General features: G+C 48.2%; 1 protein-coding gene and 1 long non-coding RNA gene across 2 annotated transcripts; one reads left to right on the top strand and one right to left on the bottom strand.

Annotated features, from left to right (window-relative positions):
• Positions 1–78: 78 nt before the first annotated feature.
• On the bottom strand, positions 79–16,680 carry CMTM3 (CKLF like MARVEL transmembrane domain containing 3). Its single transcript, XM_054640896.2, has 5 exons — positions 16,374–16,680; positions 6,776–6,931; positions 5,013–5,108; positions 3,673–3,790; positions 79–2,219 (listed from the first exon to the last, which is right to left on the bottom strand). The coding sequence occupies exons 1-5, from the start codon at positions 16,482–16,484 to the stop codon at positions 2,191–2,193; spliced, it is 510 nt and encodes a 169-aa protein (XP_054496871.1). The 5' UTR covers positions 16,485–16,680; the 3' UTR covers positions 79–2,190.
• Positions 13,115–17,062, top strand: LOC143695112 (uncharacterized). The gene is made up of 2 exons (XR_013184040.1): positions 13,115–14,471; positions 16,656–17,062. It is a non-coding gene; the product is annotated as an uncharacterized LOC143695112 (long non-coding RNA).
• The last annotated feature ends 6 nt before the right edge of the window (positions 17,063–17,068 follow it).

Here is a 17,068-nt window from a genome sequence, read left to right as displayed (position 1 = left end):
TGAAATTTGTAAGGAAATTCTCTGGGCAGGCACCTCACTGCAAGCTGCTAAGGCACTCCTGAAGGAACTAATGAACATTTTGTTTGCTTCCTGTTTACTTTAAACCAACATGGAAAAAATGACCAGAAAACCTCAGTATATTTTGGGTTTGTGAGGGATGAACCTGAAGGGGACTTTGCTGTTTACAGGGTTATTGGTTGCCAAGAGAGAGCACTGAATCCACAATGTCTCCTCAATAGTTAGAACAAATTCTTGGTTAAATTTTTTGATCTCATGCCCTAAGGAAGAGGTTTGACCCCTGGCTGGTCCCCAGGGCTGGCTCTGAGCTGTGCCCCTTCCCCAGTACAGATTTAGGATTCCTGAAGTCACAGTCCCTCGTGCTGGGCAGAGGCAAAGCACCAAAATCAGGTAAGCAGGCAAAATCAGGTCTTCAAGTAAGTAAAGACACCCAACACTTCTATTAAAAGATGTTTAATCCAGCATGGTTTCTAAATATTAACCACGTCTCCAGCTGTGACATGCAGTACATTTTTTTACTTAAAAAAAAAAAGAGAAATACAAAACAAGTATAAAAATGAGCCCAGGTCCCCTGAACATCACAGTGTGTGCCAGTAAAAATATGACAAGAGAAGGAAGAGAAACACGGGGTTTCATACAGGAAAAGGTTCAAAGAAATCTTTCTCATAAATCAGAGATTGTCTGTCCCATTTAGAAGCAACCACTTGTTTTGCATTTACTCTGTCAGTGGTCAGGAAGCAGGAGATGTGGGAGCTGCCTGCTGGACAACTCTGAGCCTGAGCAGCACCCCCTGGTCCCTGCCAGCTCCCCTGTCCTGCTGGCAGCTGCCACAGGGAACTGGAACCCAGGTGCTGATTTCATTCCAAAGGAAATCTGCCTTTATTCTTTCATCCCTGGTTTTCACTTACTGTGTTAGTACCATCTGCCCTCATTTTAATCACACCTGTTCTGGCACTGTATTCATTTTTAAAACATCCATAGAGGTTTCTTTGTCACAGACCTGTGTGATGCCACCTGTGAGGAGTGTGCCACGCTCTTCCCAAGCATTCCCAAGTGTCTATAAATGGACACAGATATTCCAGGGTAGGTTGTGCTACCTGTGAAAACAGCTTGGACATTCTGAGGGCTTTTTTCCTGGAATGCACCACCACAAGATAAATCACATCCTTCCAGGGGAGAAAACCAACCAACCCACCCCACCCCACCCAGCCCCACTGAAAAAGGGGGCTGGGGAGATGAATTCATTGCAGACATTCTGTAGTTTGGGGCTGTTTCTTGGCCTTTTCACAGTGGGGAGGGGGCACTGCCCTCCTGGGGCCTGGGTGCATTCAGCGTGGCAGCAGCAGTGGCCATGGCCCAGAGCAGGACATCAGCACAGGTGCCTGGGGCACAAACAGCTGCAGGTGTCACCAGGCAGGCCCTGCTGGGAGGCATTTGCCAAGCCTGCCTTCCCAGGGCTTCCACAACAACAGGACAGGGCTGCCAGAGCTGCCTCACCTGCTCCACCCCATCCTGTGGTGAAACTGCAGTAGAGGGGATGTGACTCCATCCAAGCAGCTTTAAACAAGGGATACTGAGGGTTTCATGAGCCAGCTGCCCTGCAGCACCATTATACTTTGAGGTTTGCTCTTGCTGCAGATTTCCAGTTGTCACTTTTCCTTGTCACAGATAGACAGGAGATACAAAGGTATTGATAACAGCACTCCTTGCCTTCAGTGCTTGGAGTATTCAGACTGGATAAAGAAATACTGTTAGTTAATCAAGAAAAATAAAAACAGGCATCCAAACCTCTCCTCTTTGGCATGTCAAGAAGTATAAAAGCTCTAAGTGTTAAAGGTTTGGAATGATGAAAGCACATTAAAAGCTGTAAATGTTAAAAATGCTGTTCCCACTTACTTGGGACAGGGATGTGCTGGGTGGGGAGGGGCAACAGAGAATTGAGCTGTGTTGTTTGGACAGATCTGCTGGAGGATCTGTAGTTGCCAAGGAGTGTTCAATGGCACTGGGAGCAGTCTCCTTTTCCACATCACTGCCCTGTCTGGGCTCTGGTGATTCCATTAACAGTGAAGTGGAAAGGGGCTGAAATGAGGGAATATTTCAATTGGCAGTGCATTCAGCAAAGAGGAAAGTGCTTGATCATCTTCCCTTCACGCTTGGTTGGTGTTTGGTTCTTCAGTCTGAGTCAGAGTCGGAGTCCTCATCTGAGGAGTGAAACAAGGAACAAAAGTGAAAATGCAAACTGGAAACCCCCCCAGCTGTGGCTCTGGCTGGGACAGAGAGGCTGTGCTGACAGGGTGAGCCTCCAAGGACACAGCAGGGCTGGGAATGAACACCCCTGTGAAGTGACAGCTCTTGCTGAGGTGGTGGGACCTGGAATGGTGTTTGAAGGAGTTGGGAGATGCTGCTGAGAGGCCCTGCTGGCATCCTTGCTGCTCTGGGCACTGCTGTGTGCTCAGCAGCCCTCCACCTCTGAGATGCTGAGCAGTCCCAGCAGGCCCACAGAGCTGCATCCTTCTGGCCTCAGCACTCAGGAGCCCCTGTGGAAGCACAAATTGGGGCTGCAGGGCTGAGCCCTCCTTGCATGGCACAAACACCAACACGGAGCTGTGTGACTGCACTTCTGTGAGTTTATGTATTTGTGCCTCCATCTCCAGGGAAATTAGATCTAATCTGTATCCTAATTCTGCACCCTTGCCACCTGATCATCTTCTGAGGGCAGTTCACTTTTTAGCTTTTCCAGTCTGCTTCCTGTTCCTTTTATTCTTTTTTTCCTTTGTCTCTCTTTTCAGTCTATAGCTTGAAAAAACACTGAACAGTCTCCTAAAATCCCCAGAAGAGACAGTCAGTGCTGCTGATCACCTCCTAGGATTCCATACACACCTTGGGTGTTTGGTTTTTCAGGGGTTTTAGATGAGGTGTTTTTGGGAGATTTGGGATATTTTTTATTTGTTTTTAAGTGTGGAGCAGTCTTTTTAATCCATGTGGGTGCAATAAGAAGTCACAGGGACATGATGCCTGTTTTGGGCTCCTGGAAACTACAGAATGACTACCCCTGTCCTGACCTGAACTGGCTTTGAACACCCAACACCTTCTTTTTATCTTCTCCTAAGTGGATCTGTCTGACCTGAAGTAGGCTATAATAGAAAAAAAATTGACAGCAACCTTGTTAATTTTATGCTGTTTGACCCTTGGATTTTAAGGTCATTTGCCCACAAATGGTCAAAGATCTTAAGAGGCAATCATGATAAGGAAATGATAAAGAGAAAAGCACTATTTGGACACAAAAAGCTGTAGATTAATGGATGTTAATTATAAGTTACAAAAAAAAAAAGGTAGAAGTTTGCTTGTTTTTACAGCAAGACATTTTAATAGGGAAAGAAAATCTGTACTGCATGGTGATTTCTATAATTGGATCTGGGGCTTTTCAAAGTTAGATGTGAAACTCTGAGAAACTTCACATTCCTGGCTTGCAGGTTATCTTCATAAATCACTGGAATTCCATTTGCAGCTTCCTAACTGAGCAGAGCTGTGGCAGACAAACCCAAGAATAGAAACTGCTCTTACTGAGCAAGAGCTCTTGCTCCCTGCAAAGGGAGAAATGGAGAGGGAAATCTCACACTGCAGCTCGTGTGACAAGCAGGGAATTTTACCCACCTTCTGTCTTGTGCCCCTCGGGGGAATCGGAGCTGCCTTGCTTGAGGAAAGTGACCAGGTCATTGAAGGTGATGTAGAAATCAACGGCAAACACAATGGTGGCTGCAAACCCAAACACCTGCAAGGGCAGAATAATGCTCTCCTTAACAACAGCTCCAGTCTGTCAGGACAAACCAAACCCAACCAAACCCACACCCACACAGGAAAAACTCCATGGTTTTTTTGGGCCGTGCCTTTCCAAAAAGGCAGGGAGGAGAAATGGTTTGTGACACGTTGGTATCACCTGAATTACAGCTGCTTTGGGAGCCTGAGAAGTGACCAGGGGTGTCTTTATCCCTGCCCCAGGCTGCAGCCCTCTTGGGCTCTGGGCCTGTTCTGGTCATCAGCACCTCCTGCACCTCCACTGTCCCAGGGCACCTCTGCCACCAAGGAATCACCTCCATTTCTTGGGAAATAATTTTCCACTTGTTTGCAAGGACATGAGTCTATTGCTGAGTGAACTAGACAGATTAAAATGATTCTGGAATTCTCTCTCCAGTGACAGAGCAGCAGAGTTGTGCCAAGCTGGATGCTGGTCTAGGAGCCTGAGCTGAGCAAACTCCATTGCACCATGGCTCACTGCAGGGACAAAGATTAAACAAGATTTGGGTTTGTGTTGTGGGATGGTTTGGGAAGGGCTGCTGGCCTACACCACTGGGCACTGTTCTTCCCAAGCTTAAAAAATTGTTATGCAAATTTTATTTATGTTGCATACATTATTGATGCTTAGAGTCAAGTTGCAGATGCAGGGGCTGTATTGTATTTCTGTATTTCAAAATGCTGATGGGTGAAGGCTCTCTCCTGGGCAGTCCTTGTACAGGAGGGTAAAATGACACTGCTCTTGTTTCAACTCATCCAAATAAAACTAAGCAGGAGGGAGGTTGAAATTGCTTAATTTAGACTGGCCTTAGCAGTTACAGGTTTGAGGGTTTTTTTTTGTTTTTAATCATCATCATCATCATTATTATTATTATTATTATTATTCCCTCCATTCAAAGATCTTCACACTCCTTGCAGGAGCAGCTAGTAAAATTAAAAAGCAGAATAGGTGCCTTCCCCAAGGGTACAGTTAATACTGAGCAGCTCTGTTAGGGTGAAAAAACTATTCATTGGTTCACGACATGTTTTTCTGAGTAAGTGACCATTTCTTCTCTGCTTTAAGCAAATGAATTCTCATTTAATTGAAGAAACGTCTATGACTTGCAGTGGGGTGATATTTAAACTGTTTTTAAAGTGCATCCATGTACTGAAGTGCACTCAGTTCAGCACAGCACTCAGGTGGAAAGCTCATGCCTACTCACCCCTGCTGCTTTCGATGCTCCATCGCTGTATTTTGAGACAGCAGCAATTGAAATGGCAAAGTAAATGATGGCAGCGGTGACACAGCGCAAGAAATCCTGTGGAAGAAGCAATGGTGCCCTCAGACTGGTCAAGGATTTCCTCTAAAACCATCCTGGGAACTAACACTCAGCCCCTCTGTTGCTGCATCAGTGCCTCTGCTGGCGTGTGACCACAGCCTGGATTGCTGCACAGGAGGAACTGCTCATCTGTGAAATAGTTCTAAATAAGAGAAGACCTGAACCCTGGCATAAACTTCTCTTAAAGATGCTGGGATAAATCCTGCTGCTACCCTGCCTGTGTCAGGCAGACCTTCCCTCAGCCTGGGAAGAAGGGCTGTGTGGGGTGTTTGCCTTGGAGCACAGCAAGGGCTTTAATGGAAAGGTCATTTCAAATGCCTTAAAAACCTTGTGCAGAACTCCTTGGAGCAGAACTCCCGTGGCACCAGAGGCTCAGGAGGTCCCAGCTCTGTGGGAACAGGTGCCTGTCTCTCTGTGTGGTGATCTCCTGGGAGACCTGTCTGTGAACTCCTCATTCAGGAACCAAACACTTGGGTTAGTGCTGGAATGATTTGTAGTTCTCACATCCACCAGCCTGCCCCAGGAGCCCGTGCCTGGTGTGATCCCTGGGGTATGTCCTGCTGAGCTGTGCCTGTCACACCAGCAGGGACTTCTCTGCAGTGAGCTTTAAACACAGAGCTGTGTCCCAGGGCACATCCAAATCATGAGGGCTGCAATAAAGGCACCCTCAGCTCTGTTCACAATTAGCTCTTCTGCTTTCCCAGAACAGATGGAGGAGTCAGATTTGTCTCAAAGCACAAATCCTGCAAGAAACCTGACTCCTCTGAAGTCAGGACAAGGTCAGTTATCTACATTGTGTGCCTGCAATATGTTATGGTAATGGCCATAATAAACACACAAGTGCCTTTTTTGTCTTAGTTCTGGAACCGGATGCATGTAGAAAATGGGAAAATGATGGAACAGAGATTACCAGCTGAGAGCTGTGCACAGTCATAGCCAAAGTCACTGATATTGTTTTATCTACGAGTGGCCTTGCTGAAGTTATTTTTATACACTGAGAGCTCAAATTCAAATCTCACTGCAATGAACTACTGATGGTACCAAAAGAGAATCGAGATTGATAAGATCAGCAGGGTTTTTTGAAGTATTTGTACTGCAAGGCAGCTGCTCCCTTTGCAGTGATATTTGAGACTGCAGGGACATCCAGTGGCCAGGGCTCTCCTGCAGCCCCAGCAGTGCCCCAGCAGCCACTGGGCTCCGTTGTGAGCATGAACTGGCCAGAGCTGCCCCTTCCCAGAGCAGCTCAGATTGTCTGTGGGTGTAACTCTAGCTGAGAATTTAATCACAGCCTGACAAAGTCTGCCCATTATCAACAACACACCTGTTTCCCCCTCTGCAAGGGTGGCAATAAGGAGCCCCCAGCAGTCAGACTTGGGCTGATGCTGGCCCTAAGCCACCTGCCTGGAATTGGGCATACATTCTGTGCTTTGATAAAGCCATGCTTTGTGTCAGCACTCAAAAAGCTGCAGTGCAGAGCAGAGCATAGTTTAGAGTGCTCTGGGACCTTCTGAAGCAGAGGCAGCAGGGACAAGTTTCTAAGAGAGCAGTAAAATTGTTACAGTGACCCTGAACTCCTGCCCAGCCGCTTTGCCTCCCCTCTCACTGCACAATTAAATCTGAAGGTTTCTGTTGCACATCTCACTTACCGCCAAAGGCCAGTGGACTCCTTTAAACTTCTCATTAAGCTTGGAGGCGTAGGCAAAAAAAAGAAACAGTGCCAGCAGAAACTCTAGGAGTGGTGCCATCATGAAAGAAGCTGCTAGAGATGCAATATAGCAGATAAAGATGATAAATGACAGCACCTAAAGTAAAGGGAAAACTCGAAGTTATTTGCATGGAACAGCAGAGCCGTAGGCAGCTGAGCAGCTTTGAAGTGTTATTTTCCCTGTGTATTTCTGTCAGGGCTGCTGCTGCTGCTGGCACAGCTTCAGCATCCTACTTTTTCTATTTTTCATTGGGCCAAATGATTTTTCTTGTTCAGCCCAGAATAAATCTGAAGTAAGGGTGTTTATTTCCACGTGTGTGAAATCGCTTTTCCGGAGCGCTGCGTGCATTTGCACCTCTCGAAGTCAGTAATTTGCTCTGGATTGTAAACAGCTCTGACAACATAATTCTGAAAATAGAGTGGGGTGTTGCCAAGCAAGCAGAGCTCTAAGCTTTCAGCTGTGACAGCTCTCATTTGAAACCCAAATCAGTGCTCAGACAGCCTGAAGTAACTCAGCATGTATAATCTTGGAGTTGAAAGAATAAAGTCTGCTGATGATGGACAGAAAAGGGCCAAGAATTAATTGTTCTGTGACTTCTGGAAGTGTCTGGTTCCAGTTTTCCAGCGTGGCAGCTGTTTTAGACAGTAATAGGACAGATAACGCCCATAGATTTCCTTTATCTCCATAATGTATCCTAATTCTAGTAAATAATAAAAAATGGCAATATCTTCTGCACTCAATTGAAACACCTTTAGAATATGGTTCAAAATAGAAAGTTTCACAACAGGAAAACAACAGAAGTAAATGTATTTTCACCTAAACCAGGCAGTACCAGAGTGCTGTCCTACACTCCTGGACTGTGTTTGTACAAGTGGATGGTGAGGGAGCCATGGAGAAGCTCAAGACCATTTTCAGTTGCTGTACTGGGGTTGGTCACCTCCAAAAAGAAGCTCCAGTCCTCCTGTTTACCTGCCTTGCATGGGAACTGGTTGCTGTTTCAATCAAATTAGCTTGAAGTAACAAAAGTAGGCAGGATGCTGAATGACACATTTTTATGTACCAGTTTGCACCTGGGCTCTCTGTCCAGCCTTTCCTCCTGGAGACAAATCTCTGCCTTCCAAAAGCTCAGGGATGCTTTTGGTCAGCACAGACTGAGCAGTAGATTACAAAGATTTTTTTTTAACTTCTAATTCCAAATCAGGACACTAACATTCCCACTCACACAGCACTGAAAAGAAATGGATTATTTTCCCCCAGATGGCACATCTAAAGGCAGATGTAGCTTCCTGCAAAGGTAATCAATGCATTTGCCTCATTAAATTTCAGCTCTGTGGATTTCTTTGTTTGCTGCTACCATAGGTTCTTGGGGACCACCTAAACTTCAGAAAAAAAATCATCATTACACTTGACTGGTAAGGCTCCTATAATTATTAATTGGTAATTACTCCTATGAGAGGTCATTCAACCCCCAAATACATGTATCAAAAAAACCTTTTATGTTTAGGGGACAACTAAGCAGTTCAATCCCACTGAAATCATTTCTTGGTGTAAATAATTACCAAGCCTTTATTCTCAGCCTGTGTTTTGGGGAAAGCAGTCAGTGCCTGAGCAGGATGCTAACAGCTGCAATAAACTGTTTTCATCCATTAGGACTGGCTGGTGAGGTTAGAGAGGTTGTGACATTTTTAGTAAGGGATGATATTTAAGGTCTATGCATTGTTCTTGTTTCACTGGTTCTAAGAAACTGAGCTGGGATAGTTTATAGAGCTCACTTCTGCATGGGCCTGCTAGCTGGTAAGAGCTGCCCCATTTGTTCATGTTGACCCCATTCTGAGTTGTTTTCTGCTCAAAGAGCCTCTCTGCAGGTTTTTCTTATTTTCATAAAGTGGAGGGAGGTCATTCCCTGTATCTCATCCTTAGTGTAGCATTTTCTTCCTATGAGCTAAAAGTGGTAAGAACTCTTTAAAGGGAAGTGGATTTATCAGAGCTTGACAACTCCTAAGAGGAGAGAGGACTTCCTTCTTCCCATCACAGCACCTATTGCCTTCCCACCCCAAAGAACAAAAACTGCACTTGCTTTGTGAATCTGCTTCACTTGCATTTCTGGAACATAATTTAGACACAGTTCCATGTCTTTTTGGAATAAAAAAAAAATCACCATCTATACATGACATTTTCTTTTTGTTCTGGTGTTGAAAAAATATCTTCCTTCTTGTGGCTAAAGCAGGTGTGTGGTGGCTGAGCTGCAGGGGTGACCAGCAGCAGGGAGATGGGTTCAGGGCAGGTCCCACTGCCCACAACCCTTCCAATAGCAGATCCTTAGACTTGAACTAAACCTAGTGATCTCTTCAGAGAGGATTCAATGCAGTGTTAAATCATACATGCTACTGGAGCAGCGAGGGGAGGCAGGGAGGCAGATTTCAGACATGTAAGGTGATGCTGCACAGCAGAGATGCCTTTGATCTCGATTCTCTTTGCCTCAGTAACTCCTGTGCTCTCACTGCTTTTGCACTGACAAAAAAGCTTTCCTGACCAAGCGTAAAGTGAAAGGAAGAGCTTTGTGGTCTGTTCTTATCAGCTTGATGGCAATTTGTGCCAGGGAAGGCTCCTGCTGTCTCCTTCAGCCCTGGGCAGGCGTGAGGTTCACACACGAGCTGGACTCAGGGTGAAAGAGGAGCAGGACCACACCAAGGAGCCCCTGATCCCAGGTGCTGGGGTGCCAGGGGATCCCTGCTTCTGTGCCAGGGAGGCTGCTGAAGAGACATCAGTCTGAGCATTTCAACCTTCTGAATGGTCTGACCCAGAGAAGCTGGGGAAATATTAGTTGTTTATTTTAAATGTGGTTTCCGGGCCAGTCACTTGTTTAACCCAAGCCCTGCATGAGTGGCAGATGACAGCAGTGTCCTGCTGCCTGCTCCTCTGCCCTGAAGGTCAGTCACTGTATTCCCACCTTCCCACCCTCAGGGGTGGGATTCACTCCAGCCTGTCCTGCTCTCCACTTGGCAGCAGCCCCTTGTGGGGAGAACTGCACCTCTAAACACACTGAAGAAAGAGGCACCTTTTGATTCACAAGAACCCATTTGATTTCAGTAGATTACTGATGGTATTAGTAAAGGGGAAAGACTCTGAAGACTGGTAACTGGTCTGCAGTCAAACATCATTCCTCATTCTGGAGGCACTCAAGATTTTATGTGAAATAAATGTCTAGAAAAGAACAGACCAGACTTTGAGAAGGAAGATTTGGAAGATGGTATTTTTAGATACCTTCACTGGGGGAAGGCACAGGAAGGGGAGGGAGGCAGACCTTGGAAAGAGCCAGAGGATCAGGAGGAAGGAGGTGCCCAAGGTCTGTCAGGTGATGACCATGGCACTGCACCTTGGCACTGCACCTGGCTCTTTGGTTTTCTTCTTTTCTGTCTCCTGTCACTGCCCTGACAGGGATTTTAATGCCAAATTTCCTTGGTAGCTTGGGAACAGCCCTGTGTAATAGAAGAGCCCACAAATTGTAGGGTTTTGATGATGTTTCTCATTTCTCCTTGTGTAGAGCTCATTTCCTCTTCTGACAGCTGGAATGCACAGCTGTGGACTCCTGGAGCAATACTGGATATCACCTCTAACTGTCTTTTCTGAATTACAGAAGTGAGCAGGTGCCTTTTCTGACCATTTAAGTGCACTGCTACTAACTCAAGCGTTCAATGTTATCTTAAAATTTTAAAAATACACCTCCCCTCCCACAATACAAACACTGCAGTGCCACTCTGTACTCAGAAATAATGACACCTCCCTACATACTTTTCCAGGCTTCAAGTCTTCGTGAAAAACATCTTGCAAACTGAAAGGTGCTCTAAAAACTCAACAGCACCTTTCAGAATATACCTGAGCCCTCCAAGGACTGTCAGATGTTCCATTGCACATCACACTTGTGCACCTCTTTTCCTGGAGCTGTGTGTTTCAGGGTCACTTCAGAGAAAGGTCAAGCAATGGACCTTGTTTTTTGTTAGAGCTCTGTATCTGTGCTTAAAAAAAAAAGGCAGCTAGAGAGGAAGTCTGAGAGTCTCCATGCCATTGCAAGTTCATTTCTAGCACTTTCAGAAAGCACTGCAGCTTCTGGGAGGGAAAAAAAAGCAGCAGTGTTTTATCAGTTTTGCCAATTTGTATTTACCACAGCTTCTTTCTCTTCCCCTCACTTGGGATTGCACCCTGAGCACTGAGAGCAGCTGAGTCTGAGCTCTTCCTGAGCTGCTGATGACAGGTTGGTGTGACTGCTGCCAGCTTCACAGTGAAGGAATATCTGCATGCAGGAAGCTCTAATGCAGCAAAGAGCAGGATAGGAACCTTTCATAGCTTGGCAAAAAAATAATAAAAAATCCTGGCAAAAAAGCAGCCTGACTGTTCACTAAGCACCTTTTATGTACACTCTCATTCACACAAAACCCTTCGTGGGTATTGTGTTTCAGAAAGTAACTTTCCCATTTAATCCCATACAATTATTACTTAATATTGTGTTCTTAGAGTGGCCAGGCATTACAAAGTTATACTTTACTGTACAGCCAGTTTGCAGGTCAAGGCCTAAAAAACAATCCTGACAGTGGTTAGAGAGCACAATGTCCCTGAAGGGAGGGAGGCCTGAGCAGGGCTGAGGTCATGGCAGCTCCAGAGGCGTTTGGAGGAGGGAGAACAGATCTGCTGGACCCCACTGGGAATATGGGGATGCTGGGAGGCATCACTGCACCAGCTCCTCATCTCCTGCCCCTCATCTCCTGCTCCTCATCTCCTGCTCCCACCTCCTGCCCTTCATCTCCTGCTCCCACCTCCTGCTCTCATCTCCTGCCCCTCATCTCCTGCCCCTCATCTCCTGCCCCTCATCTCCTGCCCCTCATCTCCTGCTCTCATCTCCTGCCCCTCATCTCCTGCCCCTCATCTCCTGCCCCTCATCTCCTGCCCCTCATCTCCTGCTCCTCATCTCCTGCTCCCATCTCCTGCCCCTCATCTCCTGCTCCCATCTCCTGCCCCTCATCTCCTGCCCCTCATCTCCTGCTCCTCATCTCCTGCTCCCATCTCCTGCCCCTCATCTCCTGCCCCTCATCTCCTGCTCCTCATCTCCTGCTCCTCATCTCCTGCTCCCACCTCCTGCTCCTCATCTCCTGCCCCTCATCTCCTGCTTCCATCTCCTGCCCCTCATCTCCTGCCCCTCATCTCCTGCTCCCATCTCCTGCTCCCATCTCCTGCTCCTCATCTCCTGCTCCTCATCTCCTGCTCCTCATCTCCTGCTCCTCATCTCCTGCTCCCATCTCCTGCCCCTCATCTCCTGCTCCCATCTCCTGCCCCTCATCTCCTGCTCCTCATCTCCTGCTCCTCATCTCCTGCTCCCATCTCCTGCTCCCACCTCCTGCCCCTCATCTCCTGCTCCTCATCTCCTGCCCCTCATCTCCTGTCCCTCATCTCCTGCCCCTCATCTCCTGCTCCCATCTCCTGCCCCTCATCTCCTGCTCCCACCTCCTGCCCCTCATCTCCTGCCCCTCATCTCCTGCCCCTCATCTCCTGCTCCCATCTCCTGCTCCCACCTCCTGCCCCTCATCTCCTGCTCCCATCTCCTGCTCCCATCTCCTGCTCCCACCTCCTGCCCCTCATCTCCTGCCCCTCATCTCCTGCTCCCACCTCCTGCCCCTCATCTCCTGCTCCCACCTCCTGCCCCTCATCTCCTGCCCCTCATCTCCTGCTCCTCATCTCCTGCCCCTCATCTCCTGCTCCCACCTCCTGCCCCTCATCTCCTGCCCCTCATCTCCTGCTCTCACCTCCCTCCCCAGGAAAGAACAGCTTTGCCAAAGGCTTTACGAGTGGCAGCAGTGTCATCTTCTGGGTAAGAGTGCGTTTTGTTCTTGTATTCTTGTCAGACAGACAAAGTGCATCACTCAGTGGTCTCTGCTGTTCAGTTACTACTTCTCTGCTGCACTTGTTGAGGAGGTGAAATTTCTGCTTCCTTCAGAACAGGAGGAGAGGCCTTCTGGCCACAGACCCTGAGAAAGGCACAGGGGCCTCTTCCAAGGAGAGTTTACACGGAGCATCTGGAGTTTCAGTTACCAAGGTCAGGTCAGAGGAGACTGAAAAGACAGGAGAGAGACAGGAGAAGAGGAGAGAAACAGGCACAATGATTTCTACATCCTTTTATGTCACCACAAAGGAGGCACAACTTTACCTATTCTCACTGCATTTTTATAAAAACAAAAGAAAATGTAGTGCCACTGCATGCTGGCCTCAGGAGACTGAGGAGATGCCAATTAAAGCAGCCACAAGCCTTGAGTGGAACAGCCAGGTGAGGAGCAGAATCCACAACTGGGATCCTGCCCAGACAAGCTCTGATGCCAGTGTGAGAGTGGCTGTTAAATGGTTCCAACACAGGACACAGGGAACTGAAAACTCATCTCTTGAAGGGTGGAAAAGAGTGAGGATGAGATGCTGACCTTCAGCACAGCAACTTGAATGGTTAGGAAAAATAAGTAGCTTAAGAAGAGTGTTAAAATGTGTGGAAGAAACCTGGCATGGAAAAGGGGAAAATAGAAAGGAAAAAAGAGTAACCTGTAAGATTAAAATTGGTGGTTAGAAAATGGAGGGAGCAAGGCAGTGAAAATAAACAGGATTAGGAGAGATAGTGAAGCTTATAAATGTATTTGATGCTACTGCTTCTTTGTCTTTACAGATGTCCCAGGTGGAATAAAAAATTAATCAGGCAGGTTAGTGGGGGGTGGACTGGATGTTCCCCAGAGGCCCCATACAACCCCAACTATTCTGTGATTCTGTAGAGATCAAAAGGAACAGGGGAGGGGGGGAGGATATCTTCCTTATCTGAATAAAATTGGAGATAATTAAGCCTCTACCTATTATCAGCTCCATCCCCAGCCTGGCCTGTTCTAGGGGAAGCACCCAGATGCCCAGTTTACATGGGTACTGCACCAGAGCAAATCACACCTGAACTTCCAAAAGATCCTCTGTGTGGAAATGTTATTTTCAAAAATGGCTCAAAAGCTGCAGAAATAAAGTGCATTTCTGAGGAACTGCCAAGATGCTGAATAATGTGACATTTGTAACAGTGATGAGCACCCCACTTTGCTTCTGAACAAAAGGCACTGTTCAAAAAGTGCATCCATGAATATTATTTCCATACATTTATGCAGAACCCAACCCCACCCGACATTAGCACTGTGTCAGAGGAAAAATTAAACATTCAAGATGAGAAATACAAAGCTAAAGATGAAACACAGATTTAAACCATGATAGATTGAACTTGGACTCATCTTCAATTATTTGGCACTGCATTTCTCTAATTGTGAACAGGCTGTATTTACTCTGGGGCCTGTGCTGTCTTCAAGGGCTTCTTCTGGCAAAGCTGAGACAACTGGAGAGAAACTACTGCTGCCTCTTGTCTGCCAGGAAACCACGTCCTGAGCACGTGGGCTTAGCCTGCAAGGAGCACAAGGAAAGCTCTCTGCAGATGGGATTTCAGAGCTGCTTTCAGCCAGCCAAGCCCTTGGGAAGCCCCGAGTGGCCTTACAAAGGATAAACCCCTGGTTTGTCAAGACACAGCAGTTTTTATTACTCCAAGGAGCCATCGTCAGTACTTCTCTATGACAACAAAAGGGTGAGTCTGATCCCATGACCAGAACAGTATTCCTCTAATATGTCATCATTCTGAGATGTTAAAAAGCCAGACTGCCTGAAAGCCATCATTTAGTGGCTGTAAGCTTGTAAAGGAAATTCCAGTGTGTGTAAAAGTATGTAACAAAAACACATGCCAAAGGAGCCAGGTTAGCTGGGCTCTGGTATCTTCTAAATGTGTGGTTTTGTAAACTCCAGATGTTGTGTGAGTGATGGGGTAGCTGGAGGAGGGATGGGGTAGCTGGCATTTTTTTGGTGGAGCTGATAAAGCCCGCAGCCTGCTGCTACCAGTCCAAGGCTTTGTCCACCACAGAAGTCATCCTGGCCTCCTGAGTGAATGCCTTTCCTCTCAAAGCCAGCCTCACATCTGGCTGTGCCCTGTCTCTCTGCCACAGGGCAGTGCCTGCAGCCTCACAAGCCCTCAGAGCTGGTCCCCACCAGCTGGTCATAGACAGTCCTGCCTCCTTCTGTCTGTTCCTTATCTTTCTTTTGCTGGAATATCCTGGTTTCCTTACCTTGCCAGAACAGTGGGTAGCCAGAGACACCTTGCACATCTGAACAGCGCTCCATGGACCTGACTGCCAGTTTGGGCTGTCCTGATATTTGACTATCTGCTGCCAAAACTCCAGCAAACTTAGTGTTTGAATTTATCATTATTTCTAGCAAAAATGATGTTGAACATCTAATTTCAATCAACGAGCTTCCTTTCAGTAGCTAAATTTTGGTGTGAAATACCCACTCCCCATGGGGTGAGCGATTTCCTTCCCTATCACATGGGTACTGTTTCAGCTGTCAGGTTTAAGCCTTTACCCATAAAATTCCACAAAGTCTCACACCACAGTCACTGCCCGGGTCCTGCTGCCACACTAGCGCTGATCCAGGCCAGGTGTCCCTGGCCCTGTGCCCACCTGGGCTGGTGCCCAGCCGCTGTCTCAGCAGCCCAGGGCCTGTCCCTCTGGGCAGCTCTCCAGCCCAAGCGCATCCCTCTGAGGGTCAGCGACAAACACGGCTCTGGAGGGCTCGGGACAGCGGCTGAGTGACCGCGATGCACGGCCTGATGCCGCACATCATAAATTCATGAATTCATAAAGTCTTTCCTGACACACTCAGGACAGGCTGCCCCCTAACCCGGCACCAGCCGATAATACAAACCGCAGCCCCAGTGGTTACTGGATTACACCACAAATAGCTTAAAATGAAATCAAAGCGCTTTTTTACCGAAAAGGGGTCCTCGATAGTGAAACACGCTTAATGCTCTGGAAGTCTAACGTGACAAGTTCTTGTCTCTAACGTGCTCTGCCTGAATTACGCTAAATCCATTATGCTCTGAGACAGCCCTGCAGTTCCCCCATTCCGGTTCGGGTTTCCCCATTTTCCCCTTGGTTGTTGTCTCTCTCTCCCCTCGGCTGCTTTCCACAGTTTTCCCCTCAGTTGTTTCCCCCGTCTCCCCTCGCTTGTCTTCTCCCAATTTTCCCCTCAGTTGTTGCCCCCCGTCTCCCCTCAGTTGCTGTTCCCCATTTTTCCCCTCACTTGTTTCCCCCGTCTCCCCTCGGTTGCTGTTCCCCATTTTTCCCCTCACTTGTTGCCCCCGTCTCCCCTCGGTTGCTGCTCCCCATTTTTCCCCTCAGTTGCTGCCCCCCGTCTCCCCTCAGTTGCTATTCCCCATTTTTCCCCTCACTTGTTGCCCCCCGTCTCCCCTCAGTTGCTATTCCCCATTTTTCCCCTCACTTGTTGCCCCCGTGTGCCTTCGGTTGTTTTCCCCCAGTTTTCCCCTCAGCCGCACAGGGAGCGGCCCGGGACAGGTCGGTCCGGCGGAGCCGGCTCGGGTCCCGGCTGCCCCGGGGGTGGCTCCCGCAGCCCCCCAGCCCCGGAGTCCCGTCCTTACCGACTCTGCGAGCAGCAGCTGCCCCTTGCGGGAGCGCAGGAACTCCCGGGGGGGAAGCAGCGAGCTCAGCCCCGGCGGTGCTGCGGTCTCCGCGGACTCGGGGTCCTCCATGGCCGCGGCGGGCGGGATGGGCGCGGGCTGGGGCTGGGCTCGGCTCAGCTGGGGCCGGGCTGGGCTGGGCTCGGCCTGAGCTCGAGCCGGGCTCGGGCTGGGCGCGGGCTCAGGCTCGGGGTAGGGGGTTGGCCGTGGAATTTTTTTAATTTTTTTTTTTTCTCTCTGAAGGAGGGAAGCGGAAATCGTGACACTGCGGAAACGTGAAAAAAAAGTTTCAGCATCCCCAGCTGTGGGGGGCGGCCCCAGCGCCCGCCCCCAGCCCCGGGACAATGGAGCTGGGCTGCGGGACCGAGAGCAGAGCCAGGCGGCCTCGAGTCCCGGCACCCTGAACACACAGAACCGCCGGGATGGAAGGGAAGGGGCCGCTGGAGGCCACCCAGCCCGAACCCCGCTCAAGGCTGAAATTTCAGGATACAAATGCCTCGGCGAACGCTTTAACATGAAATTTGCATGGCAGAAGAAAATCTTTCCAAAGGATGGTTACTGGGTCATTACATTTTTACTTGACTTTAAAAGGTACATTTACTCTAATGTACTTTTTTACACTTAGTAAATAAATAAGATTAAATAATGCACTTAAG

This window comes from Agelaius phoeniceus, chromosome 12 (assembly GCF_051311805.1).
Source record: "Agelaius phoeniceus isolate bAgePho1 chromosome 12, bAgePho1.hap1, whole genome shotgun sequence".
Classification (NCBI taxonomy): Eukaryota; Metazoa; Chordata; class Aves; order Passeriformes; family Icteridae; genus Agelaius; species Agelaius phoeniceus.
This window is presented reverse-complemented; position numbering and strand designations above follow the sequence as displayed.

Excerpts from the sequence above, each read along its gene's own strand:
- CMTM3 (XM_054640896.2), bottom strand. The coding sequence starts at position 16,484 with ATGGAGGACCCCGAGTCCGCGGAGACCGCAGCACCGCCGGGGCTGAGC. Across the intron at positions 5,109-6,775 it reads GAGTCCACTGGCCTTTGGCG|GATTTCTTGCGCTGTGTCAC; the intron begins GTAAGTGAGATG and ends CTTCTTCCACAG. Across the intron at positions 3,791-5,012 it reads GAGCATCGAAAGCAGCAGGG|GTGTTTGGGTTTGCAGCCAC; the intron begins GTGAGTAGGCAT and ends CTGCCCTTGCAG.